This window comes from Pelophylax lessonae, assembly GCF_965119305.1.
Source record: "Pelophylax lessonae genome assembly, chromosome: 11".
NCBI classification, from domain to species: Eukaryota; Metazoa; Chordata; class Amphibia; order Anura; family Ranidae; genus Pelophylax; species Pelophylax lessonae.
Genome location: NC_138778.1, coordinates 35,841,345 through 35,856,790, shown reverse-complemented (window position 1 = coordinate 35,856,790; position 15,446 = coordinate 35,841,345). Strand labels below are relative to the sequence as shown.

Below are 15,446 nucleotides of genomic sequence, written 5' to 3'. Positions count from 1 at the left end.
AGGTAAACAAAAACCAATACCTGAAGGTTTAGGCCTCATTCATGTGGGGTGTAGTACAGTGTACGCCTGTGTGAGGGCCGGCTTTACCCGTACGGGGATGTACAGGTGTTCCACACATCACTGTGCTGGGAGACCTAATAATGTCTATTGGGACGCAACAGGCGCTGCTCCCCGTCTGACACCCACGTGGGGGCACAGCCGTGTTCTGGGTCACACACCGGCACCAGTGTCACATTGGGACCCGCAGTTGTGTCCATGCAGCTGCTGCATCCCAATAGACATGATCACACAAAAAATACTGTGTTTCAGTGGCCATCATCTCAATGCATAGGGAAAAAAATCAAGGTAAAGAGAAAGTGGGACTTTATAAAGGCCAAAGTGGAAGGGTTGGTTACAAATAAAGCACAATTTTCCATAAAAAAGACATCTTTATTGATTCAAAATGGTAAAACCTTTACATATACATAGGAAAAACATTGGTAAAGAATTACTCCATGTAGGAGCAGCGATACAGAAGTACCACCTTGGTAACCATGGTCTCGGTAAGGACTTAAGTCTGACGGTCCCCGGTAAGCCGACGCGTTTCGCACTAAGGCTTCCTCAGGGTCAAAGAGACCAGAAAGATCGACATTCTATAAGAATATATACACAACAAAGGCATGTTATAACAACTGTACAAGCATTGTAATTACACATATAAGCAGCAGCATCATGTGTTATACCTTTTCCTAACCCAACGAGGTCAAACTGCCCCTGCCATATATGGTCCCGAAGCCTGCCTAGGGATATCCGTTTAACCTGCCTTTGACCTCGTTGGGTTAGGAATAGGTATATAACACATGATGCTGCTGCTTATATGTGCAATTACAATGCTTGTACAGTACAGTGGTTATAACATGCCTTTGTTGAATATATTCTTATAGAATGTCGGTCTTTCTGGTCTCTTTGGCCCTGAAGAAGCCTTAGTGCGAAACGCGTCAGAGGCTGATGCTGCTGCTTATATGTGTAACTACAATGCTTGTACAGTTGTTATAACATGCTTTTGTTGTATACAGGCATACCCCGTTTTACATACACTCACTTTACGTACACTCGCGAGTACGGACACAGCTTGGCACTGCTGCTGGTTTTTAACATTGGCATCTATGGGAAATCTTGGTCAGCGTGACATGGCACTGCTCCAGAACCATAAGTGACAAGGACACCAAACTCGGGGAGCACCGAGAAGGGACCCTGGACTACAACATATATTTTGTGGCCGACCAGCTTGCCTAGGTAATCTACCATGTCATAGTCTTGGGTCCCCTTAAGCCTCGTACACACAATCAGATTATCGAACGATCTGTCGTCCGTTTTTTGTGGCATGCTAGTCTGATGTGGAAAGTGAAGAAGTTATTTCCATACGAATTTTTCCGTACGACAGAATTCTACTTCAGAAGTGATGTCATGTGTTGGATTGCTTTGTATGTGTTCTTTCGTCTCTGAGCATGCCTAGTCTTGCTCTTAAGATTTTTTTCCGTCAAAATCTGTACTAATGAGACGAAAATCGGACGTTGTATTACAGACGACAAAAATTATATAGCCTGCACATCAGGATTTTGTCAGCCGAAAAGTCGGAGTCGGCTGTCGAAAGCACCATACTAACAATCCGAAAATCGGCAGATCGGTCGTCAGATGAATTTTCCCTTCAGATTTTCTTATCGCGTGTACGGGCCTTTAACGTGGACTCCAAGTTTGGTGTCTTTGTCACTTATGGTTTGGGAGCAGTGCCATGTCAAGCTGGCCAAGATTTCCTATAGAGCTAGTGTATTTACATGCATTGAGAAATGAAAAAAGGGTATTGCTTCACTTTAAAGCGGAGTTCCACCCTAAAATTAAACTTACCTCCATATTCTCGCTCCGGGTCATCTGAAAAACAAATGGATAATCGCAATTTTTTTTTTTTTTTTTTTTTTACTTACCTGGTTTAGAAGATAGTATACTTACCTTACTTCCTCTTCCTCCCCTCGGTGGCCACGGCGATTCGTCACTTCCTGGCTTTGCAATGATTCCTGGGAGATGAACGTCATCGCTCCCAGGAATCAATGCGCCTGCAGTGGCCCCGACGTCAGTTCCGGTGCAGGCGCCGTCATACCTTGCTAAACAGCTTCTGGGCATGCCCAGAAGCTGTGCAGGGATGACGCTGAGGCACCGGAAGTGACGGCGGGGCCGGTGCAGTGCATTGTGGGACCGAAGAAGACGGAAGAGGACACAGAAGAGGATCGCGCTGGCTTCAAGCTGCCCACACCTGAGATGGCAGCGCTGGAGAAGAAATTTTCAAGGTAAGTATTTCTTCTTGCAGGTAAGTGCGACCCGGGACAGATCAGAGGCTATCCATTGTGGAATGTGCTAGCCCTGACTGTCCCGGGGGTATTTTTATTTAAAAAAAAAATTCACTGGGTGGAACTCCGCTTTAAGTACACAATGGGACCAGAGTAAAACGAAAATGTACTTAAAGCGGAGTTCCACCCAATGAATTTTTTTTTTTTAAATAAAAATACCCCCGGGACAGTCAGGGCTAGCACATTCCACAATGGCTAGCCTCTGATCTGTCCCGGGTTGCACTTACCTGCAAGAAGAAATACTTACCTTGAAAATGTATTGTCCAGACCTGCCATCTTAGGTGTGGGCAGCTTGAAGCCAGCGCGATCCTCTTCTGCGTCCTCTTCCGTCTTCTTCGGTCCCATGATGCACTGCACCGGCCCCGCCGTCACTTCCGGTGCCGCAGCGTCATCCCTGCAGAGCTTCTGGGCATGCCCAGAAGCTGTTTAGCAAGGTATGACGGCGCCTGCACCGGAACTGACGTCGGGGCCGGTGCAGGCGCATTGATTCCTGGGAGCGATGACGTTCAGCTCCCAGGAATCATTGCAAAGCCAGGAAGTGACGAATCGCCGTGGGGAGGAAGAGGAAGTAAGGTAAGTATATTATCTTCTAAACAAGGTAAGTAATAAAAAAAAAAATTGCGATTATCCATTTGTTTTTCAGGTGACCCAGAGCGAGAAGATGGAGGTAAGTATCATTTTAGGGTGGAACTCCGCTTTAAATGTGAGGTATGCTTGTATATTATTATAGAATGTCTGTCATTCCGGTCTCTTTGGCCCTGAGGAAGCCTTAGTGTGAAACGCGTCAGCTTTACGAGGGACCATCAGACTACGTCCTTACCGAGACCATGGTTACCAAGGTGGTACTTCTGTATCGCTGCTCCTACATGGAGTAATTATTTACCAATGTTTTTCCTATGTATACATAAAGTTTTACTATTTTGAATCAATAAAGATGTCTTTGTGCTTTATCTGTAACCATCCCTTCCACTTTGGCCTTTATAAAGTCCCGCTTTCTATTCACCTTGATTGTTTTCCCTATAGGCATGAATGGGGCTTCCTAAACGGCATTAAAAAGCACCCAGGTGAACCCAACCGTCACCCGGATGTACGCTGCCATGTGAATGAGGCCTAATACTACCACAGACATCCCCAGCAGGGGATTCCCCCTCTGTATACCACTGGGGAAACTTCCCTTCACTCCCTCTCTCATAGATACAACAGGAAGTGAGAGAAATCCTCCAATGGTGCCATCTCTGGAACACGTGTCCCCATTGAAAGTTTTCCCCTCACTTCCTGCTCTGGGGACAACTCTCCAGCGTTGTACTTTCACTGACAATGGTCACCTTTACTACTAAAAGGGAGGAATACCCCACAAACAGACAGTAACAGAAGCTCCATCCCCGCCCCCCCCTCACACACCTTTCCGGAGCTCCCGCTGCCACACCGTGACGATGGCGGCCGCGTGTTTCCGGTGATGGATCAGCCACAGGGACAGGGTCTGCACGCTCTGCTGCGAGTTGCTCAGCTCCGACAGCTTCTTCTCCAGGGCCGACTCTGAAAACGACGACATGGCTCTCCGTGAGGGGGGCCCCGGGCCCGGCGCAAGATGGCCGCTCGACCTCTCAACTCCCAACGAGTGAGTCACGTGATCCGCGGCGAGGAACTGGGACGCGTTGCCTTAGCGACTGACCATTAGGCTGTGCGCGGCGTCGGCTCCTTGATGGCGTCACTTCCGGCATGTGAAAGCGCCCTATCTCTCTGCACTATGGGATGAGGTGAGTGTGTATCATGGGTGTCATGTGTCAGGGGGGCAGAAATGTGGTTATAATTGGGGGGGGGAGGTGTGTGTTACATATTATTTATGTGTGTGTCTGCACTCACATTACAGGGTGGTAGTCTGGAGCACAGAGTGTCATGGCACTTGTAGAGTCACACCAGGTAAGTAAATGGAAGAATGTAGAGATGAGAGAATAGTGTTTCTTAGCTGAGTAGATTAAAGTGATCCTAAAGCTGAGCTCCAACCAAAAGGGGGAGCGTCACTTGTTTGTTTCACCCCACTCCGCTACCACTTTCGTTACCTTTTGGGGGGGAAGTGGGTACCTGGTTTTAAAGGAGTTCGGGGGGGGGTACCTGGTTTTGATGAAGTTCAGGGGGGGGGGAGTGGGTACCTGGCCTTGAAGTAGTTTGGGGGGGGGGGTACCTGGTTTTGATGACGTTCAGGGGGGGGGGGGGGGAGCGGGTACCTGGTCTTAAAGTAGTTCGGGGGGGGTACCTGGTTTTGATGAAGTTCAGGGGGGGGGGAGTGGGTACCTGGCCTTGAAGTAGTTTGGGGGGGGGGGTACCTGGTTTTGATGAAGTTCGGGGGGGGGCGGGTACCTGGTTTTGATGAAGTTCAGGGGGGTGGGGGGGAAGCAGGTATCTGGTCTTGATGAAGTTCAGGGGGGGGGTGAGCGGGTACCTGGTTTTAAAGTAGTTCGGGGGGGGGGGAGCTGGTACCTGGTTTTGATGACGTTCAGGGGGGGGGGGGGGGAGCGGGTACCTGGTCTTGATGAAGTTCAGGGGGTGGGTGAGCGGGTATCTGGTTTTAAAGTAGTTCAGGGGGGGGGGTACCTGGTTTTGATGAAGTTCGGGGGGGGGGGAGCTGGTACCTGGTTTTGATGAAGTTCAGGGGGGGGGGGGGGAGCGGGTACCTGGGTTTGATGAAGTTCGGGTGGGGGGAGCAGATACCTGGTTTTGATGAAGTTCGGGGGGGAGCGGGGACCTGGTTTTGATGAATTTCGGGGGGGGGGGGCTGGAGCTCCACTTTAAGGCTCTTTTTTTTTACCTTAATGCATTCTCTGTATTAAAGTGGTTTTAAAGCAGAATTCCACCCAAAAAAGGAACTTCCGGTCATTTGCTTCATGTTATGATGAATTTGAATTGGTTAGGTAGGTATCATTACATTCAAATGATGAATTTTATTTTGTTTGGTAGGTATCATTATATTCAAATGATGAATTTTATTTGGTTAGGTAGGTATCATTACATTCAAATGATGAATTTTAATTGTTTAGGTAGGTATCATTACATCCAAACGTATATTAATCTATATTTGAATCTATTTAGGTAATGTTCATCTTAATTTGACATGTTCAGAGGACGCCTATGAAATGGAAACCATGGCGATAAAGACTGGTGCCCATAGTGCCTTTGAAAGTCTCCGTCCATTTTGTGTCCAGTTGACGATAGAACAAACAGTGCAGAATGTTCAGAGCTTACGTAAACAGATATCATGTACTGACGTGCCAGCTCTTCAAGATCTCTTGGATTACGTCCTGTTCCCTTTGAGATTTTCTCTCAAGACACCTGGACCAAAAAAGCCCAGTTTGGTGCAAGCTGTTCTGGAATGCATTTCCTATCTTCTATCTCTGACTCTTGTAAAAACTGCAGTATCCCTAAAGGAGATGTTTGATGAAGTCTGCAGCTGCCTTCCACCAGATCTTAGTCAGCCCGTGCCTGAGGAGCTGAAGCTGGCAGTGGTGTTAGCTATGCAGTCTCTTTTTCGATCCTCGGGGGTGAATGTCTTACCTGTGCTTTATAAACCATCAGGGCTTCCGGAGATGGGCTTTGCCATCACACTCCTCCTTAGACTTGCAGAGTTGGAGAAATCACGTGAGATTCGGCTGGAAGCTTTGAGCTGTTTGGAGAGATTGCTCTTTCCGGAGGTCAAGCTGAACCATTCTCTGGGTGACCTCTTTGCTTCTTTTCTACCCGGAGTCTGCACCGTCTTGACCAGGGTCATCTGTGGAGATCCTAAGCAAGGATACAGGTTAACAACTGCTGCAGTCAAGCTGTGGGCTGGAATCGTAAGCTTGGTGATGTCTGATGAAAGTCTGGCACAGGTTCCAGAAAAGAAACCCCATTACCCGGGGCTGTCAGTCCGCGTTGCGGAACTTTTAGTCCACAGGGAAAAGTCTTGGGTGAAAAACTCTGCTAGTCGCTTACTGATTCATCTGGAAAAGATAGCAGAACGTTGCACTGCTGATCCACATTGGAAAGTAAGGATGGCACTGGTGGACCTAGCTCATGTGTTGATTGGATCTTGCTGGAATTCGTTAGGAGATTCTGCAGGAAGCCTTTTACGAATATTGGTTGGGCACATGAATGATGACAGGCCTGAAGTCAAAGAAAAGTCAAGTAAGGCTCTACTGGAAGTAGGAAAAGATGGGCCAGCTTCAAGGACACTTGGGGAAGTGTTGTCCGAAAGCCTTCATTCATTGGCTGTGACACTTCCAAGGCTCCTGAGCTGTCAAGATGACCAAGGAAAGCTCCACACACTAGCACTACTTCTTGGGTATCTTCAACTACTTGGCTCAAGGCTTACATTCACTCTTCACTCTTCTGCCCATCTTCAGCGACTATCTTCTGCTCTCCTGCAGACCTTAGAGTTGGATTTGTGCTCAGTCAAGGTAGTGGAAGAAAGGCTTCCCTCTTCTGTTGCCAATCTTACACAAGAGTACATAGAACACACTGGACCTCAGCAGAAGAATTTCCGCTTCTTCAGGGACCCACGTATTCTCTCCAACCTTCAACACGTTTGCAGGCTTTTAGGATACTACGGAGACTTTTACTTGCTTACAGACCACTTTTTGGGGTTATACCGTGCCCAGAGGCTCCCTGCTCTGATTGTACTGAACCAGCTAGTGTTAGGAGCAGCTGGTATTGAAGTTGAAGAGCTCCATGGTGGCAAAAAGATCATGGAAGCTGCTGAACTTTTAGATGCAGTGCGCCCACTTTTGGAAGAATACACTGATCCAGCCAATTGGCACCTATACACTTGCCAGAGTACTCAGGAAGTGGTAGATCAGATGGCCTTGCTCCGTGTTGGCAAGAAACCTAATTCAGCAATAAGTGATTTGAGTGCCAATGCCTGGAAGTTGTGCCTCCAGCTGGAGGGAATTTCTTGCATTGCTCAGGCCCTTGGTACTAATTTTCGCCAACTCCTTATTTCTGCTCTGTACCCCCTACTAGAGAAAGCTGGTGATCCTAACCTATTAGTTAGTGGAACTGCATTAGTGACTTTGGCAGATGTCAGCCAAGCTTGTGGCTACAAAGATATCAAGCAGCTTGTTGAGCTCAATGCTGATTACTTGGCAAGTGAGGTTTCTGTTGGCCTTCGTCGCCTTCAAAGACATGATGGCAGTGCTGCACGAGTATTACATGCTATGTTAGATAATTGTAGTCCAAGTCTTCTTCCATTGCTCCATGAGCTTGTCCAAGACCTGATGCCAGCTTTGGACAATTCACAGAATGATGGCGCTAAATTGCTTTTCCCTGTGTTGAATTCTCTTGTCATAAGATTAGGTAATGCAATGCTGCCGTCTCACTCTAGAGTACAGTTAATTTGAATGTGATAATATGTTACGCTGTATGGTCAGAAGTTTATGGAAATAGAACTAAAGGCAACTTTTTTTTTTTACAATTTTGGATAGAGTATATAACCCCTGTAAGTTGTCATGTGTGCTCAAATTGGGTAGATTTCCTTAATTTCCTGTCTCATAGCCAAAGCAGAAAGCGAGGGAATCCCTGGTTGCCTTAGAACTAGTGTCCGTATTGGCAGATGTCCCTTCTACTCCTGTTTTTTTTATTTTTTTATAAATTTAAAGCCCGTAGCGTGTGAAACACACTCAAAAGACTTCACCCGGTGCATAAAAAAGTGCACACACAAACGTGAGGAACACAAAAAGTGCACAGGGTGTGCGAACACAAATGGTCTTCCCTCCGAAGAGGTAGGCCCCGAACCTCGATCCCCCGGGGCGCAAGACTCCTGACGGGGATTTAAGGTACTCATGGTCTGTCTGGCCGAAACCAGACCGACCCCGTTCTTCAGGGGGACTGCCGAAACAGCCCCCACCGAGTACTAAGTGGGGCTCCCCCAAAGGGAGACCACATGAGAGAGGGCGGACTAAGCCAAAAGGCCATATCCACCCCCTCCCAAGACTCAAGGCAGGGCCCGAGGCCCCCCCCCCATACAAGTCGTGCAGTGAAAAAAGGTGATAGAAAGCAACAAACTACAAAGAAAAAAGCACACACAAACAAAAAGGTGGGGAAGGGGAAGTGGAGAGGTGAATTAGTGCCCTTGTGAAAATACAAGGGCAGGCCTTCCGGCCGGAATAAAAATTCCTCTGGTCGAAGCCAAAAGGCCTTGCCCAAGAGGCAGGTGCTTAAAAAAGTGTGTAGGTGCAGTGACCATGGTGCCGAAAAACTCAAGGCGAGCTGCCTCTCACCAGTGAGAATCAAGGCACCCCTGGGCTGCCACCCCAGGGGCACATACACTACGGGCTTTTTCTACCCCGGCCCAAAGGCCAGACCCAGTGTAGCCCTTACCTACCAGGAGGCTTGGAACATGTACAGCTTAGGGAGAGCCTGCCTACAACTGGGGACAAGCCTTTTGCAAGGCCAGATTCAACCCAGGAGGAAAGGCCCACCCACCGCCACACACATTCCTCACCAATTACATCCGGGAGCAATACTAACCGTCTTTCCCCAGCTTTCTTGCTCCCTTCAAACTGGTAGGGGCGGACCCATTCAAATCAGGAAGGTATTGGAACCATCCGGCTTTCTCTGGTTTGGCCTACTCCGGTCCTCCAGTTACGCCCAGAGCGCCCCGGTTAACTTCGGCCACCACCGATACTAACCTTCCGGTTCCATTCCAACACTGATAAGAACAGATACTACACTTGATCTTAGCCAAAAGGCCGAGAAGTCCCTTCTACTCCTGTACTGGTGATAACCCAATATTTGGGATTGTCTTTCACTTTTACTCTAGGGCAGAGGTGTCCAACTCAATTTCATTGCGGGCCGCATCAGCATTATGGTTGCCAGTTATATCTGTAGGATTAGATGTCCAAAGCACCCCATGCCCCCTTACACCCTTACATGAGATGTCAAGAGCCCCCCAACCATGAGAAGTCAAGTCACCCACCCTTCCGTACATTACAATGCACCCCCTTAACCTTGTGCTTCTGCCCAGAAGAAGAAATGGGTGGATTTGGGAAGAAGTGCAGGTTCTGGAGAGAACCAGAGGAGGGCTGAAGTCAGCTTCAAGAGCAGGGGTGTCAAACACAATTTTATCGCGGGCCGCATCAGCATTATGGTTGCCCTCAAATGGCCGGTTATATCGATAAAATTAGATATCAAGAGCACCCCACGCCCCCCATACACCCTTACATGGGATGTCAAGAACCCTCCCACCATCAGAAGTCGAGAGTCACCCACCCTTCCTTACATCACAATACACCCCTTTACCTTGTGCTGCTGCCAGGAAGAAGATGCCTGTGGATCTGGGAGGAAGTGCAGGGTCTGGAGGAGAACCAGAGGAGGTCTGGAGTCTGCTTCCAGAGTCTGCTGAATGCTGAGACCAGGGGAGGCAAAGTCATGGTGTTTCGGCTGCACAGAGAGGTGCAGGAGGAGTTCTGCCCTCCTCTCTGCTGAGAAGGGGGGTGGGCAAAGATGAGCCTTTCTGCAGCTGCACAGAGGAGTGCAGGATCTGGCAAAGGAGTTCTGTCCTCTCTGCTACCAAATACAGAGACAAGGTGGGGGCAGAGACAAGGGAGGTGCCGCAGCTGCAGGAGAGGTGTGAGGGCCACGTGAAATGGCCTATGGGGCTGCATTCGGCCCGCAGGCCTTGTGTTTGACACCTGTGCTCTAGGGGATAATGGTAAACAGGACAAATGGAGAGGGAGAATCTCCCTAACGGTGGCATAGACAGCAATAAATACCTGACCGGTGTTCTAATCCCTCTCCACTCTATCCAAAACTAAAAAAAAAGTTTAGCCTTCAGTTATACTTGAACTTGTTTGACATTCCATTCCAAAACTATAAGTGTTCTAATGGAGTTGGCGCCCAGCTTTTAAGTTGTGTCTGTGGAAATTCGGGCACTGAACTATCCCTTTGCACACTGCTATACACCGTTACGTTATTTTAGGAAAATGCAGTCCATAGACTTATACTGCTAATATGGGGAGAGAGACACACTTGCTTTGACTCTAATGCCCCATACACACGTGCAGATTATCTGCAGACTTACCTTTTCTATGTAGTGCAAGGGCCTGCCGGATTGCATACAAATTGAAAGTGTTTAGGTTTGACCTCATATTATATGGTTTTGGTAAGTCTGCAGATAATCTGCACGTGTTTATGGGGCATAACACACATTACTACCACTTCAACATGATTTTTTGATGTGTTTCAGATGCTTGGGGAATGCTTTTTTGAAGTTTTAATGAAGCTTGACAAATGTCCTGTGTGTGTTGATTTTCAATTTGTTTTAAAAGGGCCCAATAAAACCCCAGCTCAGTAGACAACACACACACACACACACACACACACACACCAGCTTCCCAGCTCATTAGTAGCCCTGTTCAGCAGATCTCTAGGTCATTAGTACCCAGGGTTGCCATCAGGGAGGGACAGCCCATACACATGTAGGGGGGTCCAGAGATTCCAAGGGGCCCGGCCACCCAGGCCCCAACCAACGAGATGGAGTTGTTTTAGTAACTTGCAGTTGCTAAAGCAGAGCAGCCGCAGAGTAAGCCAATGCAGCCGAAGGGATTGGGCTTTCTCTTTGCTGAATATATGAGGCCATTTCTTTGCTGGATTGGGATGTCTCTTTGCTGAATATTTGGGGCTGTATCTTTGCTGGATAGAATTCATTTTCATAAATTAGGTTGTAAGTGTTAAAATAAAATTGCGTGCACTAAAGGACTCGTGGGATGGCCAGTGGGCAGATTCAGTGGGACGGCCACCGGCCAGACCAGGAAGAGCAAATTCATGTACAGGTACATGATTTTGCGCAGAGAGGCCACCTGAAGCAAGTATAAACCAGCCCTAAGAGAAGAATTTTGTGCCCATTTAGCCAAAATAGTATTTGTGAAGTACGGTACGGGTACTGAATAAGAAGAATCTGGTAGCAAGCATGGTTCTTATACTTTCTCACAGGGGTATTATAATACATAATTTACAAATATTATATTAGAAGATTAAAGCTAAAGTTTTAGATTAAAAAAAAAAATGTATCTGATCTTTAACCGCTTGCCGACTGCTCACAGTAAATTTACTGCGACAGTCAGCCCCTCACAGGCAAAGTGACGTTAATTAACGTCGCTAGCCTGGAAGGGTCTGGGGAGCGAGCGCGCGCCGCCGGAGGCGTGCTCCCGCGCGGTCACGGACCCCCCCCCCGCGCGTGTGACTGGCAGACCTGATGTCCGCCGGTCACTCGGCGATCGTCGGGGGAGAGGGAGAAAGTCAGGCGGCTTGTGTAAACAAGCTGCCTGTCATTCTCCTCGGTGTAAAAACACTGATCACACGGTTCTACTATGTAGAACCGTTGATCAGTGTCCTTACACCTCAAGTCACAGCCAATCACAGTAAGAATCACGCCCCTAGGGACACACACAGCCCCTCCCTCTCAAATAAAGTTAACCCCTTCACTACCAGTGTATTTTTACAGTAACAGTGCATATGTATAGCACTGATTACTGTAGAAATGTCACTGGTAACCCCAAAAGTGTCAAAAATGTCAGTCAAGGGTCCGATCTGTCCGCCGCAATGTCGCAGTACCGCAAAAAAAATTGCAGATTGCCGCCATTACGCGTTAAAAAAAAAAACCAACAAAAATGACAAAAATCTTTCCCTTTGTTAGTAAACGCGATAACTTTTGCGCAAACCAATAAAAATACGTGTTTTGCGTTTTTTTTTTTTTTTTACCAAACATATGTAGCATAAAACAAATTGGCCGAAAATGTTAAAAAATTTTGATTTTTACATTTTTTTTGGGGAATTTCATATAAAAAAAATGTGAAAAATATTGTTATTTTTGCAAAATTTACGCTCTTTTTTTGTTTATAGCGCAAAAAGTAAAAAGCGCACAGGTGATCAAATACCACCAAAAGAAAGCTCTGTTTGTGGGGAAAAAAAAGACGTCAAATTTGTTTAGGTACAGCGTCGCACGACCGCGCAATTGTCCGTTAAAGTCACGCAGTGCCGAATCGCAAAATACCCCCTGGTCGTTTAGCAGCCAAATCCTCCGGGGCTTAAGTGGTTAATCTTCCAATATAATATTTGTAAAATATGTATTAAAATACCCCTGTGAGAAAGTGTAAGAACCATGCTTGCTACCAGATTCTTCTTCTTCTGTATCTGTCCTGGACCTTACAAATGCTCTTTTTTGGCTAAATGGGCACAAAATTCTTCTCTTACGGCTGGTTTATACTTGCTCCGGGTGGCCTCTCTGCACGAAATCATGTACCTGTACGTGATTTTGCTCTTCCTGGTCTGGGGCGTAAACTAGCGCACAGCGGGAGCCAATCAGCAGGTCCGGTGGACCCGATGCCTGCGGAGATACGCCGATCGTTCCTGAGGTCGACCGAATGGTGGTCTACCTATGTAAGCAAGGCAGATCACTGTTCTGTGACAGAAGACAGCGATCTTGTGTTTCTGCTAAACAAGAACATCAATCTTTCTTCTTACAGTACAAGCACCCCCCCCAGTTAGAAAGCACTCCCTAGGGACACATTTAACCCTTTGATTGCCCCTGATCTTAACCCCTTCCCTGCCAGTGTCAGTACAGTTACAGGGCATATTATTTAGCACTGGTCCCCAAAAAAAGTGTAATTTAGTGTCCGATTTGTCCACCGCAAAGTCGCTGTCCCACTATAGGTCGCTGATCGCCACCAATACTAGTTTAAAAAAAATGTAAGTCCACACCAGGGGCAGTACTAACATTGAATGAAAAGCGTCCCTTGTACTGGTGGCTGCTATTTTTGTTGAAATCTTTAGTCTTCGATCCTGCCCTTCTCCCATGCCCTCTCTCAGTTGTAATCTTCCTGTTCTGTAGGGGTTAATACAAGTTAACGGACCCATTACAAGCACAAAAGTGCCAACTATGCTCACTTTTTCTGCCCCCCTGCTTCGTTTATTAATGCTGTACTGTTGCTTCCTACAATGAAAGCGCTCTGTGAATGGAGGAGGCGAACCTTTCATCTGCTCTTCCTCCATTCATAGAGTGCTTTTAAATAGTGTGGGAAGTGAAGTACAGCTTTAATGAATGGAGCAGGGGGGCAGAAAGGATGCCCATTGTCTGCATTTTGACAAGTGCCTGTGACAGATCCAGCAGCCCATATTAACACCCCCCCCCCTCCAAAGCATCGGAAAATCGTAGCTTGTAGGGAGGGGGCAGGGGAATGAAGATTTCAGTAAAGATAGCAGCCACCGGCATAAAGGACATTTTTCATTCAGTGTAGATCCCCTGTGCTGATTTAAAAAAGAAAAAAAAATTAACTAAACTGTTTAATTTAAATATTATATAAATAAATTAAAATAGATTATATAAATAAATGATAAACTAAATAATAAACTAAATATTTAACTTAACTAAAGTGTTATTTGACCTTTTCAAAAAATATGTAAAGGTGAACTAACACCCTAAGACGTCCCCACTGTAAAAAATATTTAACTAAACTATTCAAACTATATATTATATAAATAAATTAAAATAAATTATAAACTAATATTTAAACCAAATATTTAACTTTAAAGTTTTATTTCACCTTTTCAAAAAAGATGTAAAGGTGAACTAATACCCTAAGCCCTCCCCAGTCCCCACTGTAAAAAATATTTAACTAAACTATTAAAAGGAAATATTATTTAAATACATAAAATAAATTATATAAATTATAAACTAAATATTTAACTTAACTGAAGTGTTATTTCACCTTTTCAAAAAAGATGTAAAGGTGAACTAACACCCTAAGCCCTCCCCAGTCCCCACTGTAAAAAATATTTAACTAAACTATTAAAACTAAATATTTTATATAAATAAATTAAAATAAATAAAATAAAATGAATTGTATAAATTTATAAACTAAATAATATTTAAACTAAATATTTAACTTAACTAAAGTGTTATTTCACCTTTTCAAAAAAGATGTAAAGGTGAAATAACACCCTAAGCCCTCCTCAGTCCCCACTGTAAAAAATATTTAACTAAACTATTAAAACTAAATATTTTATATAAATAAATTAAAATAAAATGAATTGTATAAATTTATAAACTAAATAATATTTAAACTAAATATTTAACTTAACTAAAGTGTTATTTCACCTTTTCAAAAAAGATGTAAAGGTGAAATAACACCCTAAGCCCTCCCCAGTCCCCACTGTACTTACCTCCTGGGATGCTGTCCTGTTAGTGCCCAAAGAGCTGGACCAGCAGTCCAAGATTTTAAATCTCTGCTCTTCTCCCTCTTCTGTGTGCAGTGCTTCCAGGACAGTCCAGAGTGATGCTGGTTGGTCAGTGCCACCACAGTGAATCACTCTGATCCATCCCGAAAGTGCTGCACAGGGAAGAGGGGGGAAGAGTGGAGATTTCAAATCCCTTGACCGGCTCTGTAGTCCCTGACAGCACAGCATCCCAGGAGGTAAGTACAGTGGGGACCGAGTGGGTGGGAAGGGCTTATGGTGTTAGTTCACCTTTACATTTTTTATTTAAAGGTGAACTTACATTTTAAGCTTTAAAGCCTATTTTCGGGCCAACAAAAAAAAGTTTTCCCATGCAGTTCTGGTCAATCAACAAGAATCTCTCTTTCTCAAAACTTCACTTGAGACATTAAAAGGGAGAATCTGATTTGTTTCTCTGGAAACGCAAACAACTTTTTCTTCAAATACTTTTCTGCAAGTGGCCCATTTTCTCAGTTCTATTGCAGAATGAAAATTAGGATTCAAGTTGCTGAGGGCAGCAGGAAAGTTTCTTTCTTCAAAAAATTTTGGATTTAGAAGTCTTTCATCCTTTCACCTGCAGGGAAGTGGTTCCCACCCCCAGAGAGTACTGAAGAGCCACCATTGACTTGTATGCCCAACGAGCCTCAGGTGCATTGTGGGAACATGGCACATGACATTAAGGAGTTTCTACAAGGTCATATACAGCAATATCATCTAGCAAGAGGAGAGACGGAAGAAGAAGACATTGCAGGTAACTGAAGTACTAAAATCTACTCTTAGAATGGTAAAGTCGGCTTTAGGTTGTGTTGCTCTTACAAAAACATT

At 45.6% G+C, this 15,446-nt stretch overlaps 2 protein-coding genes across 4 annotated transcripts in view; one reads left to right on the top strand and one right to left on the bottom strand.

Annotated features, from left to right (window-relative positions):
• RPRD1B (regulation of nuclear pre-mRNA domain containing 1B) overlaps positions 1-4,019 on the bottom strand; it is a 137,992-nt gene extending 133,973 nt beyond the window's left edge. The window contains exon 1 of one of the 2 annotated variants that reach the window (XM_082272018.1): positions 3,783-4,019. In XM_082272018.1, the coding sequence (XP_082128144.1) occupies positions 3,783-3,933 (151 nt within the window). In that variant the 5' untranslated portion in view covers positions 3,934-4,019. The remainder of the gene's footprint in view (positions 1-3,782) is intronic. The other variant, XM_082272017.1, reaches the window with a different exon arrangement.
• A 59-nt stretch (positions 4,020-4,078) lies between these two features.
• The window catches only part of TTI1 (TELO2 interacting protein 1), a 55,160-nt gene continuing 43,792 nt past the window's right edge, over positions 4,079-15,446 (top strand). For both annotated transcript variants that reach the window (XR_014225893.1, XM_082272014.1), the window contains exons 1-3: positions 4,079-4,138; positions 5,469-7,706; positions 15,202-15,372. Coding sequence is in view for 1 of the 2 variants with exons in the window: in XM_082272014.1 (XP_082128140.1) it covers positions 5,513-7,706; positions 15,202-15,372 (2,365 nt within the window). In the remaining variant the exon portion in view is untranslated. The remainder of the gene's footprint in view (positions 4,139-5,468; positions 7,707-15,201; positions 15,373-15,446) is intronic.